This window comes from Schistocerca piceifrons, chromosome 9 (assembly GCF_021461385.2).
Source record: "Schistocerca piceifrons isolate TAMUIC-IGC-003096 chromosome 9, iqSchPice1.1, whole genome shotgun sequence".
Taxonomy (NCBI): domain Eukaryota; kingdom Metazoa; phylum Arthropoda; class Insecta; order Orthoptera; family Acrididae; genus Schistocerca; species Schistocerca piceifrons.
In genome coordinates, this window is record NC_060146.1 from 137,176,612 (window position 1) to 137,204,544 (window position 27,933).

Consider the following 27,933-nt stretch of genomic DNA (forward strand, 5'->3'; position numbering starts at 1 on the left):
TCGACATCTTTTAAGCGGTGATCCTCCCCCACTCTGTCCCCACTGCTCTCAGCTGTGGACGGTCAGACACCTTTTAATTGAATGCCCCTATTTTAATCCGTTACGCTCCCGTCTACAGCTATCGCCTGATCTATCGTCGATTTTAGCAGATGACACGCGCTCAGCTGACCGCGTTCTACAGTTTATTAGTGACAGTGAAATGACGTCAGTCATTTGAAGCCTTTTTTGGGGACAACCAACCCCTTTTTATAGTGGATTTTTAAGCATTCCTTCTGCCTTTAGTTTCTCAAATTTTATGACTTTGTTCCCATTGCTGCTGATTTTAAATTTCGTTTTTTTCCTGTTAGTGTGCACAGAAAAATTTAAGCAATTATTCTTCCTCTGCACTGTACATGAATGGATGGAAAGAGATCCTTCATATGTAGTACAGTGGGAAGCACCCCATGCCATACTCTTCAATAGTTTGTAAGAGTGCAGATATAAAGATAGTGTTCAGTACAAATCGCAATATAAATAATCAAGATAGCTTAAGGCCAGGAAATGAGACACTAAAAAATGAGTTTTGCTGTTAATACAGCAAAATATCTGAAGATGACCATAATAGAGATGATATAAAATGCAGGCTGTCCATAGCAAGAAAAGCATTTCTAGAAGAAAAGAAAAACGAAAAGGAAAAGAAAACATCAAATATGAATTTTTGCTAGAAAGTCTTTTCTGAATTGATTTTTAGGGAGTCTAGTCTCTTACACAAGCTAAAAAGGGCCGATGAGCAGTTTGAGCAACCAGAGAAGAAATGTGGTGCAACTGTTTGTAATTTTGTTCCTTTTACGATTGTGTAGCTTTCTTTTCTTTTTATTAATTATATGGTCTTCTGGCACTGATCCATTTTATTACACAAGCACTTCCAAAGTTTGTTTTTTGGAATGACAAAGAAGATAAAATTATACTTCATAGAACAAAAGTGTCAGTTATCATTATCAGTTATGGTGAACCATGACGTACAGGGTGTAACTAAAGTCCAGGAACACTATGTTATTTATTGCATGAGAACCAAACATTGTACAGATGTTGTGCATATTGCAATTTGAAGAGAATCTCTGAAAGTTTTTTACAAATGTTCCATATGTGAACCATGAGTGACCCAGCAGATGTCAATACAGTAATCGAATACTTGCCATACCCGTCCCAGCATGGCGTTGTCACTGTGGCACTCACTTCCCATATTCTCTCCCGGAGCTCTGTTACGTCATGTGGTAGGAGGCAGTACATACACCCAATCTTTATTGTGTCCCCAAAGAAAAAGTCACACGGAGTGAGATCTGGCGATCGGGGAGGCCATTTCATGAAACAACTGTCCCCTTCTGTAGCACTGCCAGTCCATTGATGCGGCAGCTCCGTGCTCAGGTATCCACGAACTTCACGATTAAAATGGGGTGGAGCACACTGTCATTGGGGCCATTTAGAGTTCACGGGATGCACTCTGCACCGATTTCTTTCGACTCCTTATGAATGTGTCTCTTACGCGATCCACATTCACCCACTCATACCGGGATGTCCGCTTCTCTTTGCTGGGCACAAGCAACCCATCATAACGAATTTATTGTGCCAGTAGTAAATGGCCTTCCTTGTTGGTGGCTTCTTACTGTACCTGGTTTTAAACATTCGTCAATCTCCAACACACAGAAATCCCACTCTGCACCTGAACTTGCCATGTTTGCCACTAGTGCTGACTGTCGGAAAGTTACCAGACTATGATCGGGTGGTATCCATGGGAGGGGAGGGGGGGGGGGGGGGGGGGACTTTCAGGGTTCAGGGTTCCTCTTCAAAATTTCATATGTATGATATCTGTACAATGTTTTGTTCTTGTGCAGTAAATAATTGAAAGTGCTGCTGGAATTCATGTACACCCTATATTTATAAATGCCTTTATAGCAAATACATCAATTGCCTATGCAGACACTGCAATGTTTGAATAATGAGTCACTGTGTCATGGGTGGTATGACTGCACAATCCATTGCAGAGTAAAGATATGCAACAGCCCAAGACTCGAATGTCAACTATTTATCATTGCCGAGTTAGCTCACAAGTTGCATGTGTTGATATTTTTCGGCAAATAGAAGATTGTAGTATTTGACAGCACAGTTATCTTTGGGCAGATGTTAATTTATTTGACAAAAGTTGTGAAATAAGTAGACTAATGTGGAATTTCATAAATATATTCCATCTGAGAAGACACAGTGTGGCCCTAAGAAATACAAGCAAATATAACACACAGATATGTCCTACCCACCCTACTCATCTGGTGGTACTTCTAACAACCCTGTTTCCAAAGCAGCCATGTAAAGCTGCTGTTAGCGTGTCTTCCAACTATGTGCAGTCATGATATTATGGTTTTTCCTTCAGTATGTTGGCTGCTACTGTATTCTGCACTAATGACAGGTTTATCCGTTTCAGGTGCCACGCGTCAACCAACATGTTCCCATTAGCGCAAAGTCCACAATTTCCGCAGGCTCATTCATTTGGTAATGCAAGTTTGACGCCGACATCCACGGTGCCATTGTCACCTGTTGTGGAAGGTACAATATGTCAACCACCAATGATCACCGCAAGCAGGTGCAATAATGTGTCAGCTGCAGGCATTACAAGATTTGAGAAAGAAAAAGTTGTTTACACCTGGACAGTTACGGGCATAAAGAACTGGCCCGAGGACGTGAGCAGCATAGCATCTACTTCTTTCCGTCACCCAAATTCGAGCGAGTGGTGCATGGTGCTGTCGAAGAAAGGCAACGAGTTACATCTCTGTTTCTGGTTGAAAGTAAGCAAGGAACCTGCCAAAGCAAACCTGAAAGCTACACTTTCTTTAGGTGGAGACGAGAAACGTGAAGTGTATCCGCCGTTATACTGTACACTTAAAGGGGGTGAGAAGTCAGCACCAAAGTCTATCAGTGACACCTTTCCCATTACAGATGGTTACAGGAATGTGGGTGACAGATTGACATTCGAGTGCGAGGTGGAGATTATGTGCATTGTGTGGGACGAGTTGCCAAGTGCTTCTGCTCTGGAGACTGAGCCCGGCCTTGCTAGAGACTTCGGTAACTTGTTGGAGTCCCAAGATTTTTCAGACTTCATTCTGCAAGCTGGAGATGTCAAATTCAAAGCGCACAAGGCAGTGCTGTCCACCCGCAGCCCTGTCTTTGCCAGAATGTTGCAGCAGGATATGAAGGAAGCACAAGAAAACTGCGTCTACATCGAGGGCGTGGAACCGGGTGTGGTGGCAGAGGCACTGCGTTACATGTATACAGGCCGCGCACCGGCACTGTGCGATATGGCCCGGGGCTTGCTGGTGTTTGCAGACCGTTACGACCTGTGTGAGCTAAAGAGCCAGTGCGAGGTGGAGCTGGCGAGGCGCCTCACCATAGACAATGCTGCCAATTCTGCAGTCTTTGCTGTGGTCAACTCATGTGATGCCCTACTCAAGGCTTCTGTAGCTTTCATAAAGCGGCATATTGAAGAGGTGATGGGCACTACAGGCTGGAAGGATGCCCTCCACAGCGACCCTGACTCTGTCGAAAAGATCAGTCAACTCATCGCAGCTGGTTCCCAGAGGTAACTATCAGTGTAACAATCAGTACTTACTGTGTGTACTGGTGCTTAGTAAGTCAGTTATTTTAATGGGTCTCATAGTGGCTGGTTCATCCTTGTCTAGTGGGTGATCAAGCCAACTACAATTTTTGAATCGGTCAATAAATGGCACATAATCAGTCCTTGATTACATGTACCGTAGACAACATTATACTCAATCTTTATCACTTTTTTGTATAAACTTAACAGTTACACAAATTAGAAGTAATCTTTCAGATAACAAAATGTTACATGTATATTAGAGGTGTCCCAAAAATATTGTGACAAACTTCTAATGGAGGTGGGTCATGTTGTGAGGATTGATAATCATATAGCAACCTGTGGCCACAGATGTCAGAGGTAACTGGTAGCAGAAGTCCAATATTGGAAAGGAAATGAGTCACTGGGAAGATGTATCGGGCATGATGAGTACACATGGTTTACAATATGAACATGGCTCAAAATGTTAAAACAGGTGTTTGAAGTTTGCACCACACATGCCAGACAGACGTAGCATCGACTGCCAGACATACTTAACACACCAGGAGTTTCTTTGGTTGTAGCAGCTGTACTGACAATCCTTGGGAAGAGATCCATTTCAGACTCCACAGGATCACAATAGATGAGAGATTTCATAGCTCCCCAAAAGAGATATAAATATTGGAATTAATCTGGGAAGCTTGGGTCCAGGGAACCGGTCCACCATGCCCAATCCATTCATGTGGGACTCACCTATCCAGATAACTACACGAATTACCATCTACAATGAGCAAGCATCATATTGGAACCCACATGCTACACCTCATATTTTCAGGAACATCTTTAAGCAAGCTGCAAAGAACCAGTTCCAGAAAGGTATTACACTTCACGTTGGTCTAGTGCAGGGCTTCACAACATACGTGCTCGCGGAGCAAGCTGTGAGTAGCAAGGTGCGAGCACGGAGCAGTGCGAGCACGCTACCCCCACTACCGGACCAGAGCAGAGTGTGGGGAGAGTCAGTGGGGCACACAACAGCTGCCGCCAGTCAATGTAAATCCACGGCCACCTGCAGGGATATCACTCACGAATTATTACTGCCACAAATGAAACAAAGGAGAATGTACACGTGCCACATAATTTTATTAGCTTAGTGTATGCCTCTACATTCGTATTAATTTGTGAACTGTTACACAATAAGTGTGGGATTCTCGGTTATCTTGTACTTTTTGCCCTTTACAATTGCGTCTAATGTTCGGAGTAATTGTTCTTGTGCATTGTATGCGCAGCATGCAGTTTAAATTTTGATCAGACAATGCGTTTCTCAGGCGCGTCTTGTTACATTTCATTGCAGAGAACAGTTGTTCACAAACATACGTGGAACCGAACATTGATATTATTGTAGCCGCCAGTTCGTGCAAACGAGGAAATCTATCCTGAGGGAAGTGTCTGTAGAATTCCAAAATGTTTTTCTTGTTCTGAAATTTGTCTCTGTATTCTCTGTCACACTGCAGGTCAATAATTTCTTGCTGCAGTTCAGGACGAATCTCTTAAATATTTGCTGAATATGGAGAGAACAGATCAAAATCACTGTCTAGTGCTGTCAGATCTTGAAAGCGTTGATCAAATTCTTCCTTAAGGGCAACTAAACTGTGAGAATAACGTTCACAGTCTTTGTGAACATCTTGCATGGATGATAATTTAGGAAACTGAGCTAGATTTCCTGTTTCCAGCTGACTTGCCCAAAGTGTCAATTTCATTTTAAAAGCTCGTATTCGATCTATGAAATGAGTAATTAGCAGATCTTTACCTTGTAGTGAAATGTTCAAAGCATTCAGATGGCTAGTTAAATCTGCTAAGAACGCGAGATCACATTTCCATGAAGGCTATTTCAATTCAGGAACACACATGTTATTTATTTCCATGAACATATTTATCTCATCTAATAGGCAAAAAAATCGATTTAATAATTCGCCACGACTAAGCCAGCGGACCTCGCTGTAATAAAGCAGGCTACCATACTGGCTTTCTACATCCTCAAGAAAGCTTTTTAATTGCCTGTGTTGTAGCCCATGCTTCCTTATATAATTGGTTGTATGAACAACACTCATCACATTTTTTAGAGTGATAATCTTTGCACATAAGTTTTCCTGGTGTTCTTCAACAGTGCAACGAAACCTGATTTTTTTTTTTTTTTTCCCGTCATCGCTGGTGCACCGTCTGTAGACACTGAAACTAAAGAATTCCACGACAATCCTATATTTTCAACACTTTCTTCAACACTACTTAAATATCACCTCCGGTTGTAGTGTCCTTCATGGCTACTACATCGAGGAGCTCCTCCCTCACCTGAAGATCTCTATTAACAACACTAATAAATATGGCAAGCTGCGCTGTTCCAGTGATATCAACACTTTCGTCCAGAGCTAGAGAATACGCCATAAAATCTTTACAGATATTTGCAAGCTGGCTCTGGACGTCGTCTACCATCTCCTGTATGCAACGCATAATGGTCATGTTATGTAATGGCACAATCCGAAACTGTTCAACTTGAGATGGACACAAATGTTCCGCTGCAACTACCAAACATTCTTTTATTAAATCGCCATCAGTGAAGGGGCGCAGGGATTTTGCTAAAAGCAAAGCAATTTTGTAACTCACTCTGAGAGCTGCCTCAGTTGATTTTTCTTCGTCGTCCAGATCTTCTTCGGATAGCTTCCTTTTAAGTTTAATAACTTCCTGTGCACGATCTGGTCCATCACATTTTCCACTTCCGTAGTCTTTCGCATGGTACGACATATAATGTCGCTGCAAATTAAATTTCCTAAAAGAATTCAACGTTTTGTGACATACTGAACATTTTGCAACACCATCTTTTTCTGTAAACAGATACAATTCCTCCTAATGGGGGTTGAACTGCGAAAGCATGGTTGTGGTTACACAATGGCGACTTGACATGATTCTTAACCAGCGAAGTGACTGTTAGAACTGATCCTCCATACTCCGTGACGTTGCACCTGCTCGCGAGCACGTGCCTGAGCAGACGCGAGTACTCGCGCTCAAAACTGGCCAGTTGTTAAGCCCTGGTCTAGTGGGATGGTAAAAGGTACTGCCCAACTAACCAGTTGCCGACTGAACTTGCCCACACAGTAAGTGTGAAGCGATATTGCGCCACCTGGTGCCACATATTGTTGGGGTTGTTTTTTGCGCCACCTGGTGCCACATATTGTTGGGGTTGTTTTCTACTCACAAATGCGGATTGTTGTAGATTGAATACACTATCCTCAGCGAATGTGGCCTCATTAGTGAACAACACGTAAGCTGGGAAATTCACATTTCGTCCACTTTGTGCCAGAAACCACTGGGCAAAACGCATAAGTGCGGGGCGGTCATCAGCATTCAATAACTGCACCCCTTGGAGATGAAAGGCGTGTAAAGACTCAGTGTTAAAACATGCTGGACACTACCAAGAGACATTATTAAGTTCGAGGTAATGGCCTGAATGTTGGCACTTGGATCAGTCTCCACAGCATCAGACACACTTTCTTCCCCAATGACTGAATGCACCGATTGTGGCCAGTTCTCACTAGCCCTGCTGCTACTTAATGACTCGTAGTCACAGAAAGCTCAGTGCAAATGAGCAAAGAAACTGTGCTGCAGTTGATGTCTGTCTGGTATATGTTCTCAATAAATGCATCCGGCAGCTCATCCATTGTGCTCATCTGTTCCACACATTAAGCGCAGGTCTGCAAGCTCCCCGTTTCTGTAATGATCGTGCTGCTCGTATACTGGCTAGCACTCCAGTGAGGAAATGTCACATTCTGCTCCAGTACTCCCGGGTACAGCACCACCTAGCGGTGTAAGACAATGTTTGCAGACACAGAGGTCTTTGCACTTACGAGTCATGTTGTCAGTCACCTCACTTAGAGTTTGTCATGACATTGCTGGGACATCCTGTATATAAAAGTGAGACATCCATCATTAAGCCATCAATACACAATATTGTGTCAGAAGTCCTAGTGTAAAAGTCTAGCATGGTATTCTTGCACAATTGGGGTTTTGGGAAGATGCTATGGATTGATGCCATCTTAATATGATATGTCTTGTATATATAAATGCTTTATAATAGGTATGATAACTATTTCACTTTTGTGTTTTTATCTGACAGATTCTGACAATGACTTAAAGCTGAAACTCATAAAATTCTAAATTTTTTTTAATTAAAAAAAAAAAGACCAAAAGAGTCTATTACAAAGTCTGAATTAGTCAGTTTTACATTTTGACTGCATGTACATTCCTCTTTTAATATATGCTGTTTAATGAGACTCAGGGTTTTATTTAAGCACTTTTAACATCAATGTGTAAAACAGTTGCTCTACATTTACTTGTTCCCACAGTTACTTGCTCTTCCCTTGTTTTCATTTGTGATAAGCTAGCCACAGTACTCTGCAGGCCACTGTGAGGTGTGTGGTGTAGGGTACGTACCATTGTTTATTAGGGTTTCTTTCCAGTCCATTCACTTGTGAATCACGAGAAGAATGATTGTCTGAACACCTCTTTGTGTACAGTAATTATTCTAATTTTATCCTCACAATCCCTGTATGAGTGAAAGGTAAGGGATTGCAGTACTATATATACTTGAATAATCTGCGCATGTTTTTTCCCCGTATTTAAGGACGAAAAACTGGGATGCATAGATTATTCGAAACGAGGGTGCTGCTGATCCACCTCCAGCAATAGATCCAATTATATTATTGCATTGTTGAAGCCTCAGTCTGTGACGCACCAGTAGCATGTTAGAAGTGAAGTATTAACAATGTCTTCAAACTTTCAAACTTGTTAATTATGGCTACAAGTTCTCATTATCGCTTGTACAGTGCTAAAGAAAAACTGAAAATTATTGAAGAAGCAGAGACCATTGGAAATTGTGCAGTGGGAAGAAAGTACAATGTGAGCGAGAGGTGTATTCACGACTGGCGAAAAAACAAAAACACTGCTTCAAGAAACTAACGGTCATCAGCAGGCATTTCACGGCCAAAAAGCTAAGCATCCAGAGCTCGAAAAAAAGGCTCTGCTATTATGTAGACGAGAAGTGACAGTACAGATGTGCGGTGATGAGTGAAATGTGCCAACATAAAGCATTGGCTTTAGCCAAAGAACTACGCATTATCAGTTTTGAAGCTAGCTGGGGCTGGCTATCAAGATTTTTCAGCCAAAATGGATTAAGATTCCGGAGGAAAACTACCATTGATCAGTGGCTTCCAGGCAATTACAAGGAAAAAAATAGTGCATTTTCATCATTAAATGATAAATCTGCGATGCGAACAATCCAGTCCCTTCTTGTCAAGTTGTGCAACAAACTCCTCTTCTCCCCTATTCTATTCAGTACCTCCTCATTAGTTACGTGATCTACCCATCTAATCTTCAGCATTCTTCTGTAGCACCACATTTCGAAAGCTTTTATTCTCTTCTTGTTCAAACTATTTATCGTCCATGTTTCACTTCCATACATGGTTACATTCCGTACAAATACTTTCAGAAACGACTTCCTGACACTTAAATCTATACTCGATGTTAACAAATTTCTCTTCTTCAGAAACGCTTTCCTTGCCATTGCCAGTCTACACTTTATATCCTCTCTACTTCAACCATCATCAGTTACTTTGCTCCCCAAATAGCAAAACTCCTTTACTACTTTAAGTGTCTCATTTCCTAATCTAATTCCCTCAGCATCACCCGACTTAATTCAACTACATTCCATGATCCTTGTTTTGCTTTTGTTGATGTTCATCTTATATCCTCCTTTCAAGACACTGTCCATTCCATTCAACTGCTCTTCCAAGTCCTTCGCTGTCTCTGACAGAATTACAATGTCATTGGCAAACCTGAAAGTTTTTATTTCTTCTCCATGGACTTCAATACCTACTCCGAATTTTTCTTTTGTTTCTTTTACTGCTTGCTCAATATACAGATTGAATAACATCGGGGAGAGGCTACAACCCTGTCTCACTCCCTTCCAACCACTGCTTCCCTTTCATGCCCCTCAACTCTTATATCTGCCATCTGGTTTCTGTACAAATTGTAAATAGCCTTTCGCTCCCTGTATTTTTACCCTTGCTACCTTCAGAATTTGAAAGAGAGTATTCCAGTCAACATTGTCAAAAGCTTTCTCTAAGTCTACAAATGCTAGAAACGTAGGTTTGCCTTTCCTTAATCTAGCTTCTAAGATAAGGCGTAAGGTAAGTATTGCCTCACGTGTTCCAACATTTCTACGGAATCCAAACTGATCTTCCCCGAGGTCGACTTCTACTAGTTTTTCCATTCATCTGTAAAGAATTCGCATTGTTATTTTGCAGCTGTGACTTATTAAACTGATAGTTCGGTAATTTTCACATCTGGCAGCACCTGCCTTCTTTGGGATTAGAATTATTATATTCTTCGCCTGTGTCGTACATCTTGCTCACCAGATGGTAGAGTTTTGTCATGACTGGATCTCCCAAGGCCGTCAGTAGTTCTAATGGAATGTTGTCTACTCCAGGGGCCTTGTTTCGACTCAGGTCTTTCAGTGCTCTGTCAAACTCTTCACGCAGTATTGTATCCCTCATTTCATCTTCATCTACATCCTGTTCCATTTCCATAATATTGTCCTCAAGTACAACACCCTTGTATAGACCCTCTGTATACTCCTTCCATCTTTCTGCTTTCCCTTCTTTGCTTAGAACTGGGTTTCTATCTGAGCTCTTGATATTTAATAGAAGTGGTTCTCTTTTCTCCAAAGGTCTCCTTAATTTTCCTGTAGGCAGTATCTATCTTACCCCTAGTGAGATAAGCCTCTACATCCTTACATTTGTCCTCTAGCCATCCCTGCTTAGCAGTTTTGCACTTCCTGTCGATCTCATTTTTGAGACGTTTGTATTCCTTTTTGCCAGCTTTATTTACTGCATTTTTATATTTTCTCCTTTCATCAATTAAATTCAATATTTTTTCTGTTACCCACGGATTTCTACCAGCCCTTGTCTTTTTACCTACTTGATCCTCTGTTGCCTTCACTACTTCATCCTTCAGTTCTACCCATTCTTCTTCTACTGTATTTCTTTCCCCCATTCATGTCAATTGTTCCCTTATGCTCTCCCTGAAACGCTCTACAACCTCTTGTTTAGTCAGTTTATTAAGGTCCCATCTCCTTAAACTCCCACCTTTTCGCAGTTTCTTCAGTTTTAATCTACAGTTCATAACAAATAGATTGTGGTCAGAGTCCACATCTGCACCTGGAAATGCCTTACAATTTAAAACCTGGTTCCTAAATCTCTGTTTTATCATTATATAATCTATCTGATACCTTTTAGTATCTCCTGGGTTCTTCCATGTATACAACTTTCTTTCATGATTCTTGAACCAAGTGTTAGCTATGATTAATTTATGCTCTGTGCAAAATTCTACCGAACGGCTTCCTCTTTCATTTCTTACCCCCAATCCATATTCACCTACTATGTTTCCTTCTCTCCCTTTTCCTACTCTCGAATTCCATTCACCCATGACTATTAAATTTTCGTCTCCCTTCACAATCTGAATAATTTCTTTTATCTCATCATACATTTCATCAATTTCTTCATCATCTGCATATAAACTTGTACTACTGTAGTAGGCGTGGGCTTCGTGTCTACCTTGGCCACAATAATGTGTTCACTATGCTGTTTGTAGTAGCTTACCTGCACTCCTATTTTTTTTTTTTTTTTTTAATTCATTATTAAACCTACTCCTGCATTACCCTTATTTGATTTTGTATTTATAACCCTGTATTCACCTGACCAAAAGTCTTGTTCCTCCTGCCACCAAACTTCACTAATTCCCACTATATCTGACTTTAACCTATCCATTTCCCTTTTTAAATTTTCTAACCTACCTGCCCAATTAAGGGATCTGACATTCCACACTCCGATCCGTAGAACACCAGTTTCCTTTCTCCTGATAACATCCTCCTGAGTAGTCCCTGCCCAGAGATCCGAATGGGGGACTATTTTACCTCCGGAATATTTTACCCAAGAGGACGCCATCATCATTTAACCATACAGTAAAGCTGCATGCCCTCAGGAAAAATTACGGCTGTAATTTCCCCTTGCTTTCAGCCGTTCGCAGTACCAGCACAGCAAGGCCGTTTTGGTTAGTGTTACAAGGCCAGATCAGTCAATCATCCAGACTGTTGCCCCCTGCTACTACTGAAAAGGCTGTTGCCCCTCTTTAGAAACCACACGTTTATTTTGCCTCTCAACAGATAACCCTCCGTTGGGGTTGCACCTACGGTACGGCCATCTGCCAGGTATAATACTTATTTTATTCATCTATTCAGTGGTTCGAGGATCAAATTGGCACAATTCTTCTGGATTTTCCTTTGTAAACGCACATTTGTCAACAGTGTTTCAGTTCCTGTTTCAGTCATTAGGGACTGGACACTAACTTTGGTGCCATTATCAGCCTTTATACAACCGGAATTTCTTTTGGTTTTTTGAAAGATCGTTCGACAATATTCTGCTTTGTTAGACACTGAAGGCTTCATGCATTGCTCTCGTGACAGCTAAATGTGTTTCATTCAGCATCTCTGTCTATAGCCCTATGCTTTGTTTTACACCTATTGGGCAATAATGTCAATTTGTTTAGAAGTTCCTTTACATTGACTGTAAACAAACTTGAGCCATAGTTCCTCTACTTGCTCCTGCCCTGTGCTGACAGTTTAAAGTTACTCAGATATGACACAACTGATTTTTTACCTATTCCACTGAACACACACACACATACATGCTTCTGCTTGTTTTATTTGTCCTTTGTGCTGATACCAGTTTCGATGTTGAACTGTGCTTTATTTTCAAAGAATTTTCTTGAGAATTTATTCTACTTACTAGCGATTCATCAAGAACATTTACACATTTAATGACACTATGTGAGCGTGGAAGTAGTTGCCAGGGAGTAACTGATGAAACCATAAGCAAATTCCTTTTTAACAAATGGTAATATATTCACTTTAATGGTGCCTAAAGAATATTTTTTATTTATTTTTAAAGAAACAGATTTAAAATTATAATCAGAAAGCACCCACTAAATATCAAGTTACAATTTATTCAGAGGCAGACACAAACAAATCTTTGACTGTATGAGCTTTCGGGCTGAGAACCTTGCTGCTCCCTTTTGACACGGCCATAGTTACGACCGCTCACAACAACCTCTGAAAGACTACACTGGTTCAACTCTGCAACACACCAGATTACTTTAACCTAAAAATTTTAACAATTCACACAAGCACACAAACTATGCACCCCGTAGGAGGGATGGAAATGGTACAAAACACTAAAATGAAAATATTAACTTTGCCACCAAAAGTGCAACTTGATTTTAACTTCTAAGAAAAGTCTTACATTGGAAGGGTGGCAACTTTATATACTAAAATGACTATTTAAATAAAAGCCCATGGAATGCAATCTTATATAAAATTATACAAGGTTGGCCATACCAGTTAACATGCTCTACAGTACTGCCTCTCAAGATGATAGGCAAGATCAAAACATATTTCAGGAATTAGGCCGTTACACTCCAAGCAATAAATTCATTAACGCACCGAACCCAACAAACATGACAGAGGCAGCTACTAACGTACGGCAGATTGATAGGGAGATTACCGAACAACCCGAACCACAGGTTGCTCTAACCCACCCTACTCCACAAGGGAAAAACGGACCACCCAATTCATAAATAACCACCTTCCCGTGGGTGGGTAAACAGAGAAGAATGGTGGGACGACCCCAAAACAAAGCAGCTTGTGACTTCACCAAGAAAACAAGTAGAATTTAACAAGTAAATGAAACAACATATCACCAATCACTTAACTTCTAATAAACTGCGATTTCTGGAGAAGACCTGGTGCAGCACCCCCAAATCGCTCTCCCGAACCGTCCGCTGCCAGCCGCTTCCACGGATGCAGGAAGGCGCGCCGATCTCCCGTCTCATGGCATCGCAGCTCGCACCGGCCACACTGACGTCATGGGTTGACTCCTGTTGCTCTCGTGTTGACTGCGAACTCACTACCCCTCGCTATACTCCGCGGCCCACTGGACTCACATGGTGACCTCACATGCACCGACGTTCAAGACGGACACGTCATCTTGTGTCTCAGTGCGTGACCGACCAACCGATCGATCCAACCGCCAATGACCATTGCCTGAGCAAAATCGAGCAGACTGGCGGCCTAACGTGCAGACTCAGATGCAGGAACTAAGCCCCGACTGGGTGACCACTCGCTGAGTTTCTTACTGGCGGAGTGGAAAGACTCATTTTGCCGGCTTTATAGGACGAGAGACAGACTAGCAAGCTGGGAACGAGAGACTGACCCCTGACTGACTGACTGACTGACTGACTGGCTAGCTCATAGCGCCCCTTAAATGCACGTGAACAGGCAACCTTTCCCTTTCCCACCAGAAGGAGACATCAAAGCAGCGATAGCCACAGCGGCGCCACCGCCAGAAGCAGAGGGCGACTGCTTCACACTACGTGCTCTTCGAAAGAGCAATTTTTACCACGGCTCAGATGTCAACAACCTCAAACATATCATGTCTATTTGTTCGTCCCCCCACCCCCGTCCCCACCAGGGTCCCACAGTCCCTTTAGTGGGTATGTGTGTGGCGTGCATGGGGCCTCGCCCGAGCTATTGCAGTCTCCTTCCTTTTTCCAGACTACATTACCATCCCTTTTCCTCTCCTTTCCTGTCCTTGCTCCTTTCCCCCCTCCTTTCCCTCTTGGTGGACTACTTTATATTGACATGGCTATCCTTCTGGCTTTGTTTTGGTATGTGCTATTGTTTAGTTTGCTGTTTCTGGTACTGCGCACTGCGGAATTTGAATCCGCACCAGACGTCATGGACGTTGAAGACCCATAGAGGTCACTGCACCGTAAGCTGTGGCGGTGCACGCCTCCTGGCCCGCTTTTAGTGTGGGGGCGCCACCAGTGGAACACGTGGTCCCAGCGGCCAATAGCGGGGCCCCCGAGAGCGTACTTAAGCGCTGGCCACTCGCACATCAAGTCAGTCTAATCTCGCATACGTCGGCTTACACCTCGCTTACACTAGACTGCTCTCTTACTGGTTCATGTACAAGTTTGTTTCCTTGTGACTCTGTTGTTCGGTTTTGTGGTATTCGTTCTGTCCTACATTGGTCGTGTCCGTCCCTTTCCATTGTGTGTGTGTTCACGGGCCTCTCCGCGGGTCCCACTGCGCCTTCCGTCAGTGCTGCCCCGCGACCGTCCTGGTTGCAGTTACAACACTGTTTCCATCTCTTTTTTGGCGTTTTTGGTCCCCTTGGGGATTGACCCCCATTTCCTACGTTTTCTGTTCAGTGTGAGCAATTTGGGGATGAACTCCCAACCTAGTTTCCATGGTGCTGCTCCTCTCCTCCTCCCCTCCCATTTCTCCTTGCACCCTGGCCACTTTCCTGCTAGGTCACCATCACGGTAGCCAGTCTGTGTGATGGGGCTGTTAAGTGTCCAATTGGCTGAGCCCCCTGACAACACAGGAATCACATTGCTAGTACCTGAGCTGTTAATGCCTCGTGCGTTCCAAGGAGTCGATGCTCGCCACTTTGGGGCCTCAGAACTCCTGGCAATGACCGCTGTGCCAGACGACTCTTGCTGTGGCTGGGTGGTGCCCATGGGGCGAGCCCCTGGCCGGAGTGGGTGGTACTAGAGTGGACGCCTTGCACATGAAGCGACAAAAGCTTCAACATCCTGGCCATTGTGTGATAGAAGACATGACATTCCTTCTGATCCATTGGCCTTATCCTCCCTGGCCACCCCTTGGGAAGAGGGTGAAGCTCACCAGCTTGTGTTGAAACCTTTCCCTCGGTACCTGGTTTGTACCAGGACAGATGTCGAAAGTTTTGCCACGACCAAGCCTTTATTTTTGTGGAGACAATTGAAGATAAATATGGCGAAGGGGAATCCATGAGTAAAATGCGGTCTGGTTCTTTGCTCATAAAGACATCTTCTGCTGCCCAATCTGAAGCCCTGCGTGCTTGTGACCATCTTGGTGACATCCCAGTCTCCGTCGCACCCCACCAATATTTGAACTCTATACAGGGCATCATTTTCCACCGGGATGGGAGGAAGGTTTATCTGTTTAGCAAGAGTAATAGAAGGCAGATTTCAGACTACCAAACAGATCAAAACGAAAATTTCTGTTCTGACACTGACAATGTTGAGTGTTTATGGAAAAAGTTCAAGGCAATCGTAAAATGCGTTTTAGACAGGTACGTGCCGAGTAAAACTGTGAGGGACGGGAAAAACGCACCGTGGTACAACAACAAAGTTAGGAAACTACTGCGAAAGCAAAGAGAGCTTCACTCCAAGTTTAAACGCAGCCAAAACCTCTCAGACAAACAGAAGCTAAACGATGTCAAAGTTAGCGTAAGGAGGGCTATGTGTGAAGCGTTCAGTGAATTCGAAAGTAAAATTCTATGTACGGACTTGACAGAAAATCCTAGGAAGTTCTGGTCTTACGTTAAATCAGTAAGTGGCTCGAAACAGCATATCCAGACACTCCGGGATGATGAAGGCATTGAAACAGAGGATGACACGCGTAAAGCTGAAACACTAAACACCTTTTTCCAAAGCTGTTTCACAGAGGAAGACTGCACTGCAGTTCCTTCTCTAAATCCTCGCACAAACAAAAAAATGGCTGACATCGAAATAAGTGTCCAAGGAATAGAAAAGCAGCTGGAATCACTCAATAGAGGAAAGTCCACTGGACCTGACGGGATACCAATTCGATTCTACACAGAGTACGCGAAAGAACTTGCCCCCCTTCTAATAGCCGTGTACCTCAAGACTCTAGAGGAACGTAAGGTTCCAAATGATTGGAAAAGAGCACAGATAGTCCCAGTCTTCAAGAAGGGTCGTCGAGCAGATGCGCAAAACTATAGACCTATATATCTGACGTCGATCTGTTGTAGAATTTTAGAACATGTTTTTTGCTCGAGTATCATGTCGTTTTTGGAAACCCAGAATCTACTATGTAGGAATCAACATGGATTCCGGAAACAGCGATCGTGGGAGACCCAACTCGCTTTATTTGTTCATGAGACCCAGAAAATATTAGATACAGGCACCCAGGTAGATGCTATTTTTCTAGACTTCCGGAAGGCGTTTGATACAGTTCCGCACTGTCGCCTGATAAACAAATTAAGAGCCTACGGAATATCAGACCAGCTGTGTGGCTGGATTGAAGAGTTTTTAGCAAACAGAACACAGCATGTTGTTATCAATGGAGAGACGTCTACAGACGTTAAAGTAACCTCTGGCGTACCACAGGGGAGTGTTATGGGACCATTGCTTTTCACAATATATATAAATGACCTAGTAGATAGTGTCGGAAGTTCCACGCGGCTTTTCGCGGATGATGCTGTAGTATACAGAGAAGTTGCAGCATTAGAAAATTGTAGCGAAATGCAGGAAGATCTGCAGCGGATAGGCACTTGGTGCAGGGAGTGGCAACTGACCCTTAACATAGACAAATGTAATGTATTGCGAATACATAGAAAGAAGGATCCTTTATTGTATGATTATATAATAGCGCAACAAACACTGGTAGCAGTTACTTCTGTAAAATATCTGGGAGTATGTGTGCGGAACGATTTGAAGTGGAATGATCATATAAAATTAATTGTTGGTAAGGCGGGTACCAGGTTGAGATTCATTGGGAGAGTCCTTAGAAAATGTAGTCCATCAACAAAGGAGATGGCTTACAAAACACCCATTCAACCTATACTTGAGTATTGCTCATCAGTGTGGGATCCATACCAGATCGGGTTGACGGAGGAGATAGAGAAGATCCAAAGAAGAGCGGTGCGTTTTGTCATAGGGTTATTTGGTAACCGTGATAGCGTTACGGAGATGTTTAACAAACTCAAGTGGCAGACTCTGCAAGAGAGCCGCTCTGCATCGCGGTGTAGCTTGCTCGCCAGGATTCGAGAGGGTGCGTTTCTGGATGAGGTATCGAATATATTGCTTCCCCCTACTTATACCTCCCGAGGAGATCACGAATGTAAAATTAGAGAGATTAGAGCGCGCACGGAGGCTTTCAGACAGTCGTTCTTCCCGCGAACCATACGCGACTGGAACAGGAAAGGGAGGTAATGACAGTGGCACGTAAAGTGCCCTCCGCCACACACCGTTGGGTGGCTTGCAGAGTATAAATGTAGATGTAGATGTAGATGTAGATCTTCTTCTCCAAACTGACGAGGAGTTCCGTGCAAACCTCAAGTGCTAAGTAGTTCGATTTATCTGCCGTGTACGGCACGCCATAAAAACAAACGCTCTGATACAGGCGTCTTTATCCTGACCTACGAGGGGACACCCTCCCAGAGGAGGTCAAGGTAATGGTGTATCGGTGTGATGTAAAAACTTACATTCCACCACTGATGAGATGCTTTAAATGCTTACGGTTTGGACATGTTTACCCGTTGCACCAATGATTCCCGGTGCGGTGACTTTGGGCGACCCATCCATGAGGGGAGTGCCTGTGCTCCCCTGATGGTGTGCATAAATTGTAATGTGCAGCATCCTCCCTGCTCACCATCATGCCCAGTGTATGTGAAATTATGACAGATTCAAGAGTACAAGATCTTAGATCGACTTACCTACACCGAGACTTGTTGAAAGTATGACCTTCTCTGTTCCGTGCTTATAACTTCTACTTTTACTTCAGTTACGTCCATTCCCACTCCTACCCCTTGCTTGCTCTTCCCAGCCCCCGCCCCATTCATCCCCTCTACCTCCCCATCAGTACCCATGCCCACCCCTTCAGGTGCTTCTCCCCCTCCCCCTCCCCCACTGGAGCAGCACTCCCCTTCTTCGGCAACGCCAGTACTGGATCTCCCTCCAGGGGCACCACTTCCCAGCACCCCCCTGAAAGGCGATCTGCAGCTCCACATCGACCACGTAATCCACGACCAGTGGGTGCCAAGATTTCCAGCTGTAATTCCGTGCTTTACCTCGCTGCAGTCTGCCCTGTCTTCCCAGCACCCCCCTGAAAGGCAATCTGCAGCTCCACATCGACCACGTAATCCACGACAAGTGGGTGCCAAGATTTCCAGCTGTAATTCCGTGCTTTACCTTGCTGCAGTCTGCCCTCTTCCTTCACAAGAGAAGAAGCAGAAACACAAGAACAAGGGCGAGAACCCTCCAGTACCCCCTGAGGTGCTGCCTTCCCCTCCTCCAGCCAATGAACCAACAGAGCCTGACCTCACCTATATGGACATTACTCCATCCTGATCGGTGACGGATGGCGACTGGGCGGTGTGACCGACTCCGGTCCGTTTACTTCCCATTTGGACTCTGGCTTGAAAATCCTCCAGTGGAGTTGTAATGGATATTTGTGTCACCTCACAGAGTTGCAGCCCCTTCTTTCCTCCTACTCTACTGCTTGCATTGCTCTCCAGCAGACCCATTTTGTCAATTCAGACTCGCCCACCCTTCGTGGGTTCCACACTTTGTCGCAACCGAATTTGCCCCTTGCGGGCTTCTGTGCTGCACCTTGGTCTGCAAGGACATTGTTAGTAGATCGGTTCCCTCCATACCACTCTGGAAGCAATTGCTGTCAGGTTCCATCTGGCCACTCCCATCACAGTCTGTAATCTCTACCTCCCACTTGACAGGCCACCCACATCCCTTGCCCTTACTACCCTTCAACAACTCCCTTCTCCCATACTGCTTCTAGGGGACTTTAGTGCCAACAACCCTCTTTAGGATAGTCACACGACTACTGCCCTGGGCAGGACAGTTGAAGCTGTTCTGGCAGGGCTTGACCTCTGTTTACTAAACACGGGGGCTCCCACACACTTTAGTGTGGCACACGGCACTTTCTCTGCCATTGACCTCTCCATCTGCAGTCCCAGCCTTCTTCCCTCCATTCAGTGGGGTGTCCACAATGGCGTATGTGACCTATCATTACCCGATTGTTTTGACCTTCCTTCAACGTATCTTGCTCAATCACCCTCCCAGGTGGGCCTTCTCTAAAGCTGATTGGGGTGCCTTCTCCTCTGCTACCATCCCCCCTGTACTACCACACAGCAGTGTTGATGAGTCTAGACAGACATTGACTGCCGCCATTCTTTCCGCAGTTGTTTCAGCCATCTCTTCTTCGTCGAGTTCCCCCCTTGTCGGAAGATGGTCCCCGGTGGACTCTGGAAATTGCTGCAGCCATAAAAGTCCCCCACCATGCTCTTCAACACTTCAAGCGGCACCCTTCTACTGCTCTCCTTCTGGTCTTTAAACGATTCCGCGCCTGGACCCATTACCTAATCAAATTTCAGAAACAGATTTGCTGGGCACGATATGTGGCTGCCATAGGACCGCACACCCCCTCTTCACAAGTCTGCGCGAAACTCAGGTGAATTTTTGGCCGTCATCCTCCCACTGGCGTTGCACGAATTTCTGTGCATGGTGTTGTCCTTACCCATCTGGACTTTGTCGCAGAGAATTTCATTCAACTCTTTGCCCAAGCCTCTGCATCAACTCGGTATCTGCCCACGTTCCTCCTCCTGAAAGAGCCCTCAGAACAACTGCCTTTGTCTTCCATTTCTCACTGCTTGGAGCCTTATAATGCCCCATTTAGCAAATGGGAATTTGTCAGCACCCTCGCCCTTTGTCCTGACATGGCTCCTGGACCGGATCGGATACATAGCCAAATGCTCCAGCACTTGTCAGTGGCAGGTCACTCTTTTCAACTGTCTGTGGAGTGAGGGGGGTATTTCCTACCCAGTGGCAGGAAAGCATTTTTATTCCGGTGTTGAAGCCTGGGAAGCCACCTTTTCAGTTGGATAGCTACCGTCCAGTTAGCCTTACCAACAACCTCTGCAAGCTCCTTGAATGCCTGGTGAGTTGGTGGCCGTTTTGGATCCTTGAACCCCACGACCTTTTGTCTTCAACTCAAGGTGGTTTTCGCTGTGTCCGCTCTACGGTGTATAACTTGGTCCACCTGGAGTCTGATATCTGGTCAGCTTTTGCCTATTGGCAACTACTCATTGCAATCTTCTTTGAGCTGCATAAAGCCTACGACACCACCTGGCACCACCATATCCTCACCACACTTCACGAATGAGACATTCGTGGTGCTCTGCCCATTTTTATCCGTAACTTTCTTTCTTGTCGCTCTTTCCGGGTGCAAGTTTGTTCCTCCGACAGCACTTCCCATCGGCAAGAAAATGGGGTTCCACAGTGTTCTGTGCTGAGTGTCCCTCTCTTTCTCATAGCCATTAATGTACTGGTGGCGGCTGCTGGGCCGACAGTGTCCCCCTCTTTGTATGCTGACGATTTTTGTATCTACGTTGCTTTCTCCGTCATGGGCACTGCAGAACGCTGTCTACAGGGGGCAATCTATTGGGCACAATCTTGGGATCTCTCCCATGGCTTTCAGTTTTCGGTGTCCAAGTCGTACATCATACATTTCTGCTGTCGCCGTACAGTCCATCCCCATCCGGACCTGTTCCTTGATGGCCAGTCTCTCGAGGTGGTGGACACCCATCGCTTCTTGGGTCTGGTCTTCGATGCCCGGTTGACATGGCTCCCTTCATCTTCGCCAGCTGAAAAGGACGTGCTGCTTTCATCTCAATGTTCTTAGATGTCTGTGCAATACCACCTGGGGTGCAGACCACTCTATTCTGTTGCAGTTGTACAAAGCGCTGGTCCAGTCTCGTCTAGACTACGTGAGTCCTGTCTATGGTTCTGCATCACCCTCGACATTGCAAATACTAGCCCCCATCCACCATTGTGGGGTACGACTTGTGACAGGTGCCTTCTGGACTAGTCCCGTGATTAGCCTTCTCCCAGAGGCGGGAATTCGACTGCTGATATCTTTGGCGCTTCGCATTCGCTGCATCTCAAAGCACCCTAATTATGGTCTCCTTTATCCAGACATGAAGATCAACCTCCCGCAGCGGCAGCCACAATGTGGGCTTCCTATGGCTGCCCGCATTCAGTCGCTCTTTTCTGAGGTCCAGCACTTCCCTTTACCGCCTCTTTTATCTGCTCACGCATGTACGCCTCCATGGTACGTCTCTCGGCCACAGCTCTGTCTTGATCTCTCCCTCAACTCAAAGGATTCTGTCCCTCTGGAGGCCCTTCACTACCAATTCCACTGTCTCCTCAGTTCATTCCATGGTTCAGAAGTAATTTATACTGATGGCTTCATGGTTGCTGGTCACACTGGTTATGCTTACATGTATGCGAGACACTGAACTTCGTTCCTTGCCAGATGGCTGTAGTGTTTTTACTGCAGAATTGGTAGCCATTTTGCACGCACTTGGACGATATCTGCTTCTGCTCAGGACTGTCCTTCACTATCTGTAATGACCCTGTGAGCAGTTTGCAAGCTATCAGCCAGTGCGTCCCTCACCACCCGTTGGTCATAGTTATCCAGGTGGTTTTCATTTGGTCCCCAGGCCATGTTGGGATCCCTGGCATTGAACTTAACATTTGACTGGCTAAATTGGCTACTAACAGGCCACCTCTTGCTATTGGCATTCCGGAAATAGACCTTCGCTCGCCATTACGTCAACAGGTTTTGGGACTTTGGAATGCAGAATGGCACACTCTTTTCTTTGCCAAAAAAGGTCAAGGCGATAAAGGAATCTACAACTATATGGCAGTCCTCCTTATGGGCCTCCTGTAAGGCCTCTGTCATCCTTTGCCGACCCGACTCCTCATCGGCCGTGCTTGGCTAACCTAGTTATCTCCTCCATCGTGAGGATCCCCCCCACCTGTTGTCGTGGATCAGTGTTGACTGTGGTTCACCTCTTACTGGACTGTCCCAACTTAGCTGCCCTGCGATGGACTTATAGCTTTCCTGACTCGCTACCCCTGGCATTAGCTGACATTGCCTCAGAAGCAGATCTAGTTTACGATTTCTTCGTGATGGGGTTTTTTATCACTTTTTTTAAGAGTGGGACCTTCAACCTTATCGGTGGGTGGAGGGGATGGCAGGCCGTCTTGATCCCCCCTTCGCCCCGATTGGACTGGCTTCGAATGGGCTTGGTGGTTCACCCCCGCCCTCTGCCTTCCCACTACTTTCCGTATGGGGTCTGTTTTATCTTGAGTGTATATCTTGTCTACCTGTGTTTCTTCCTTCATGCCCCTGTCATTAGTCACTTTCTTTCCCTCCTCTCTTCTTCTGACTTCCTCCTCTGTGATTCATTTGTAATTTTATGGCCATTGTAGTTTCCTCTTCTAGTGTGAGGTTTAATCAGTTTAAGGTTGGAGGGACTGATGACCGCATAGTTTGGTCCCTTCCCCAATCCAACCAGCCAACCAACTATTTGTTAAATCTAAAATATTTCCATCATGAATGGGGTTCCTAACTATCTGGACTAGGTAGTTTTCAGAGAAGGCACTTAGCTGTGTTCCACAGGATTCTTATCACACCTACCACGAACAAAACTGTAATTTTCGCAGTTAATTGTTAAATGATTAATCTTTTCCAGCAATGATTATGGTATGATTGGGAACTTGTGTACAAGTGTTCACTTGTACCAAGGAATAACTTTTAGCACTTCCTTCAGCAAATTCTCACTTTATAGTGTTTTGTTAATATATATATATTCACACAGGGTGTTTCAAAAATGACCAGTATATTTGAAACGGCAATAAAAACTAAACGAGCAGCGATAGAAATACACCGTTTGTTGCAATATGCTTGGGACAACAGTACATTTTCAGGCGGACAAACTTTCGAAATTACAGTAGTTACAATTTTCAACAACAGATGGCGCTGCAAGTGATGTGAAAGATATAGAAGACAACGCAGTCTGTGGGTGCGCCATTCTGTACGTCGTCTTTCTGCTGTAAGCGTGTGCTGTTCACACCGTGCAAGTGTGCTGTAGACAACATGGTTTATTCCTTAGAACAGAGGATTTTTCTGGTGTTGGAATTCCACTGCCTAGAACACAGTGTTGTTGCAACAAGACGAAGTTTTCAACGGAGGTTTAATGTAACCAAAGGACCGAAAAGCGATACAATAAAGGATATGTTTGAAAAATTTCAACGGACTGGGAACGTGACGGATGAACGTGCTGGAAAGGTAGGGCGACCGCGTACGGCAACCACAGAGGGCAACGCGCAGCTAGTGCAGCAGGTGATCCAACAGCGGCCTCGGGTTTCCGTTCGCCGTGTTGCAGCTGCGGTCCAAATGACGCCAACGTCCACGTATCGTCTCATGCGCCAGAGTTTACACCTCTATCCATACAAAATTGAAACGCGGCAACCCCTCAGGGCCGCTACCATTTCTGCACAAGAGACATTCGCTAACGATATAGTGCACAGGATTGATGACGGCGATATGCATGTGGGCAGCATTTGGTTTACTGACGAAGCTTATTTTTACCTGGACGGCTTCGTCAATAAACAGAACTGGCGCATATGGGGAACCGAAAAGCCCCATGTTGCAGTCCCATCGTCCCTGCATCCTCAAAAAGTACTGGTCTGGGTCGCCATTTCTTCCAAAGGAATCATTTGGCCCATTTTTCAGATCCGAAACGATTACTGCATCACGCTATCTGGACATTCTTCGTGAATTTGTGGCGGTACAAACTGCCTTAGACGACACTGCGAACACCTCGTGGTTTATGCAAGATGGTGCCCGGCCACATCGCACAGCCGACGTCTTTAATTTCCTGAATGAATATTTCGATGATCGTGTGATTGCTTTGGGCTATCCGAAACATACAGGAGGCGGCGTGGATTGGCCTCCCTATTCGCCAGACATGAACCCCTGTGACTACTTTCTGTGGGGACACTTGAAAGACCAGGTGTACCGCCAGAATCCAGAAACAATTGAACAGCTGAAGCAGTACATCTCATCTGCATGTGAAGCCATTCCTCCAGACGCGTTGTCAAAGGTTTCAGGTAATTTCATTCAGAGACGACGCCATATTATTGCTACGCATGGTGGATATGTGGAACATATCGTACTATAGAGTTTCCCAGACCGCAGCGCCATCTGTTGTTGAAAATTGTAACTACTGTAATTTCGAAAGTTTGTCTGCCTGAAAATGTGCTGTTGTCCCAAGCATATTGCAACAAACGGTGTATTTCTTTCGCTGCTCGTTTAGTTTTTATTGCCGTTTCAAATATACCGGTCATTTTTGAAACACCCTGTATATAGTGTGTGTGTGTGTGTGTGTGTGTGTAGGCTCCTCTGCATGAATTCTGTTAAGCAAACAACTTATTGCCAGAGACTCCTCACAGTATGTAATGTGTGGTCATGGTCCGCCTTTGCCTCCCCCCTCCCCCCCTCCCCCGAAGAAAATCGTTTATGAGGAAGTAAGTTATTCTTAATAAACATTTAGTTAATACTAGAATGAATTTGCACTCCGTACAGTGTGTTCTCTGGTTTGAAACACTCATGCAGATTAAAACTGTGTGCCGGATAAGGATTCGAACCTGGTATACTGTATTGGGTCGGGACTCAAAGCTGGTACCTGTTCCCTTTTGTGGACAAGGGCTCTAGTGACTTTTATCCAGGCAAGACCCACTCTCACTATATCCTGTCTTCCAAAGTTCACAGAAATTATTTATAAATACTCTGCAAGTGCACTGGTTACAGTGCAGTTAACTGTCAAGAAACCTATGTCGTTTCCATCATAGTTCTAAAGGGCACACAGTGTTTTGTATCCAGTCAGTGCAAGCTTGACAATCACAGTATTATGGGTTTTACTTAATTTTGCCAGCCAACCATCCTTGGACAACTGAGAATAGAATAATCCTCATAAAACCTGTTGCCATGAAGGGTGTGTCTACTGTCATGTGAACAGGATATCCCGGAATTTTGCTTCTCTCGGTAGATCTGAAGATAGATAGCTGCCCAAAATGCTTAATGTGGAAATAATTTTTAAAAGTTTGATCAGTATTGTATAATTTATGTTCCCCCTTTACAAATGTCTGCTTGTGTCTGTGTATGTGCGGATGGGTGTGTGTGTGCGCGTGCGTGCGTGCGTGCGCGTGTGCGCGCGCGAGTGTATACCCATCCTTTTTTCCCCCTAAGGTAAGTCTTTACACACACACACACACACACAGCTTTCAGACAACACTACATACAAAGTTTGCCAAGGTAATCCCATTCCTGATGTCCAGGCGGAGCTTCAAGGAATCCTCAGAACCTTAGGCCCCCTACAAAACCTTTCACCTGACTCCATCAACCTCCTGACCCCACCAACACCCCGCACCCCTACCTTCTACCTTCTTCCTAAAATTCACAAACCCAATCATCCCGGCTGTCCCATTGTAGCTGGTTACCAAGCCCCCACAGAACGTATCTCTGCCTACGTAGATCAACACCTTCAACCCATCACATGCAGTCTCCCATCCTTCATCAAAGACACCAACCACTTTCTCGAACGCCTGGAATCCCTACCCAGTCTGTTACCCCCGGAAACCATCCTTGTAACCATTGATGCCACTTCCTTATACACAAATATTCCGCACGTCCAGGGCCTCGCTGCGATGGAGCACTTCCTTTCACAGCGATCACCTGCCACCCTACCAAAAACCTCTTTCCTCATTACCTTAGCCAGCTTCATCCTGACCCACAACTTCTTCACTTTCGAAGGCCAGGCATACCAACAATTAAAGGGAACGGCCATGGGCACCAGGATGGCCCCCTTGTACGCCAATCTATTCATGGGTCGCTTAGAGGAAGCCTTCTTGGTTACTCAGGCGTGCCAACCCAAAGTTTGGTACAGATTTATTGATGACATCTTCATGATCTGGACTCACAGTGAAGAAGAACTCCAGAATTTCCTCTCCAACCTCAATTCCTTTGGTTCCATCAGATTCACTTGGTCCTACGCCCCCCCCCCCCCCCCCCCCACTGCGGGTCCGGGGGTTAGAATAGTGAGGTATTCCTGCCTGTCGTAAGAGGCGACTAAAAGGAGTCCCTCCCCTTCAAGGGGGTAATTTGCGCCTGCGTCCGGAGACGGACAGTTCCACGACTTATATTTGTGGTCACTTTGGTTTTTCACTTATTCTCGTTTCTTCCTTCCTTTGTTTGATTCCTCTCCTTGTCCTTCTCCCTCTCACTGTCTTCCTTACTTTTTCCCTTGCCTTCTCCTCCTTGCCTTCTCCTCCTTGCCTTCTTGTCCACCCTCTGTTCTCCGCCTCGGCGTTTGAGACAGTCTGTCCTTTCTCTCCCTCTCTCCCTTCTTTTTCATCCCTGTGCGTGCCTGAAGGCCGACCCACACGTTCGCACGCGTAGCCGGTGACGGGGTAACGTGTAATTCCCCGCCCTGGGTAGACAAGTAAGGCACGCACGTACCCCCTGGTAAAGGCCAGGCCCAGGGTGGGGTGATTGCCTGAGCTGACACCTTCTGACCATACCAATTGGTGCCTCCGTCCATTTCTCGGGAGGTGTGACCTTAGGTGTAAACATTCACCTAAGGTGGGAGAGCCCTCTTAGAGGGTCCCCACAAGGAAGGAGCGCGCCATTGGAGACGCTGGCAATCATGGAGGATTCATCCGCAATGGATTTCTCTTCTTCTTCTCTCTCGACTACTGCCCAAAAACGGAAACTTGACCAGCCGCCAGTGACAAAAGTACTACCGCCTGCCCCAAAGTTCCTTGTAGTTTCTTGATCTGAGGACAGAAAAGATTTTTCATCTGTCAACCCTTTCATTATCCAGAAGGGCGTAGATGCCATAGCCAGATCTGTAAGTCCTGTACCAGGATGCGAAACGGTACCTTGTTACTAGAAACTGAGAGCGCCTTTCAGGCACAAAAACTGCTTCGGGCCACACTCCTATACACGTTCCCTGTTCGGGTGGAGGCTCACCGCACTTTGAATTCGTTGCGTGGTGTGGTATATACTAGATCACTCGACGGATTGACTGACGAGGAGATTCAGTCTTTCCTCACTGAGCAGGGCATGACGGCTGTCCATAGGGTCATGAAAAAGGTCAACAATGACCTTGTACCGACCGGGACACTTTTCTTGACCTTCGATAGTGTTCAGCTGTCGTCGCGCATTAAAGCGGGCTACGAGGTTATTTCTGTTCGCCCCTATGTCCCGACACCTACGCGCTGCTACCAGTGTCAGCGTTTTAATCACACTTGCCAGTCTTGTTCTAATGCGGCTAAATGTGTCACTTGTGGCAGGGCTGCCCATGAGGGTGACTGTCCACCTCGGTCTCCTCGTTGTGTGAACTGTCAGGGTGACCATGCAGCGTCCTCTCGTGACTGTCCCATCTACAAGGAAGAACGCTGTATACAGGAAATTCGGATCAAAGAGAAAGTGTCCACCTCGGCTGCTCGCAAGC

At 45.2% G+C, this 27,933-nt stretch overlaps 1 protein-coding gene across 19 annotated transcripts in view; it reads left to right on the plus strand.

Moving 5' to 3' along the window:
* Positions 1–27,933, plus strand: part of LOC124716986 (speckle-type POZ protein-like) — a 128,325-nt gene that overhangs the window by 52,114 nt on the left and 48,278 nt on the right. For 13 of the 19 annotated variants that reach the window (XM_047243596.1, XM_047243601.1, XM_047243599.1 and 10 more), the window contains one exon: positions 2,441–3,607. In XM_047243596.1, coding sequence (XP_047099552.1) covers positions 2,441–3,607 — 1,167 coding nt within the window. The remainder of the gene's footprint in view (positions 1–2,440; positions 3,608–27,933) is intronic. The other 6 variants (XM_047243605.1, XM_047243606.1, XM_047243607.1 and 3 more) reach the window with 1 other exon arrangement.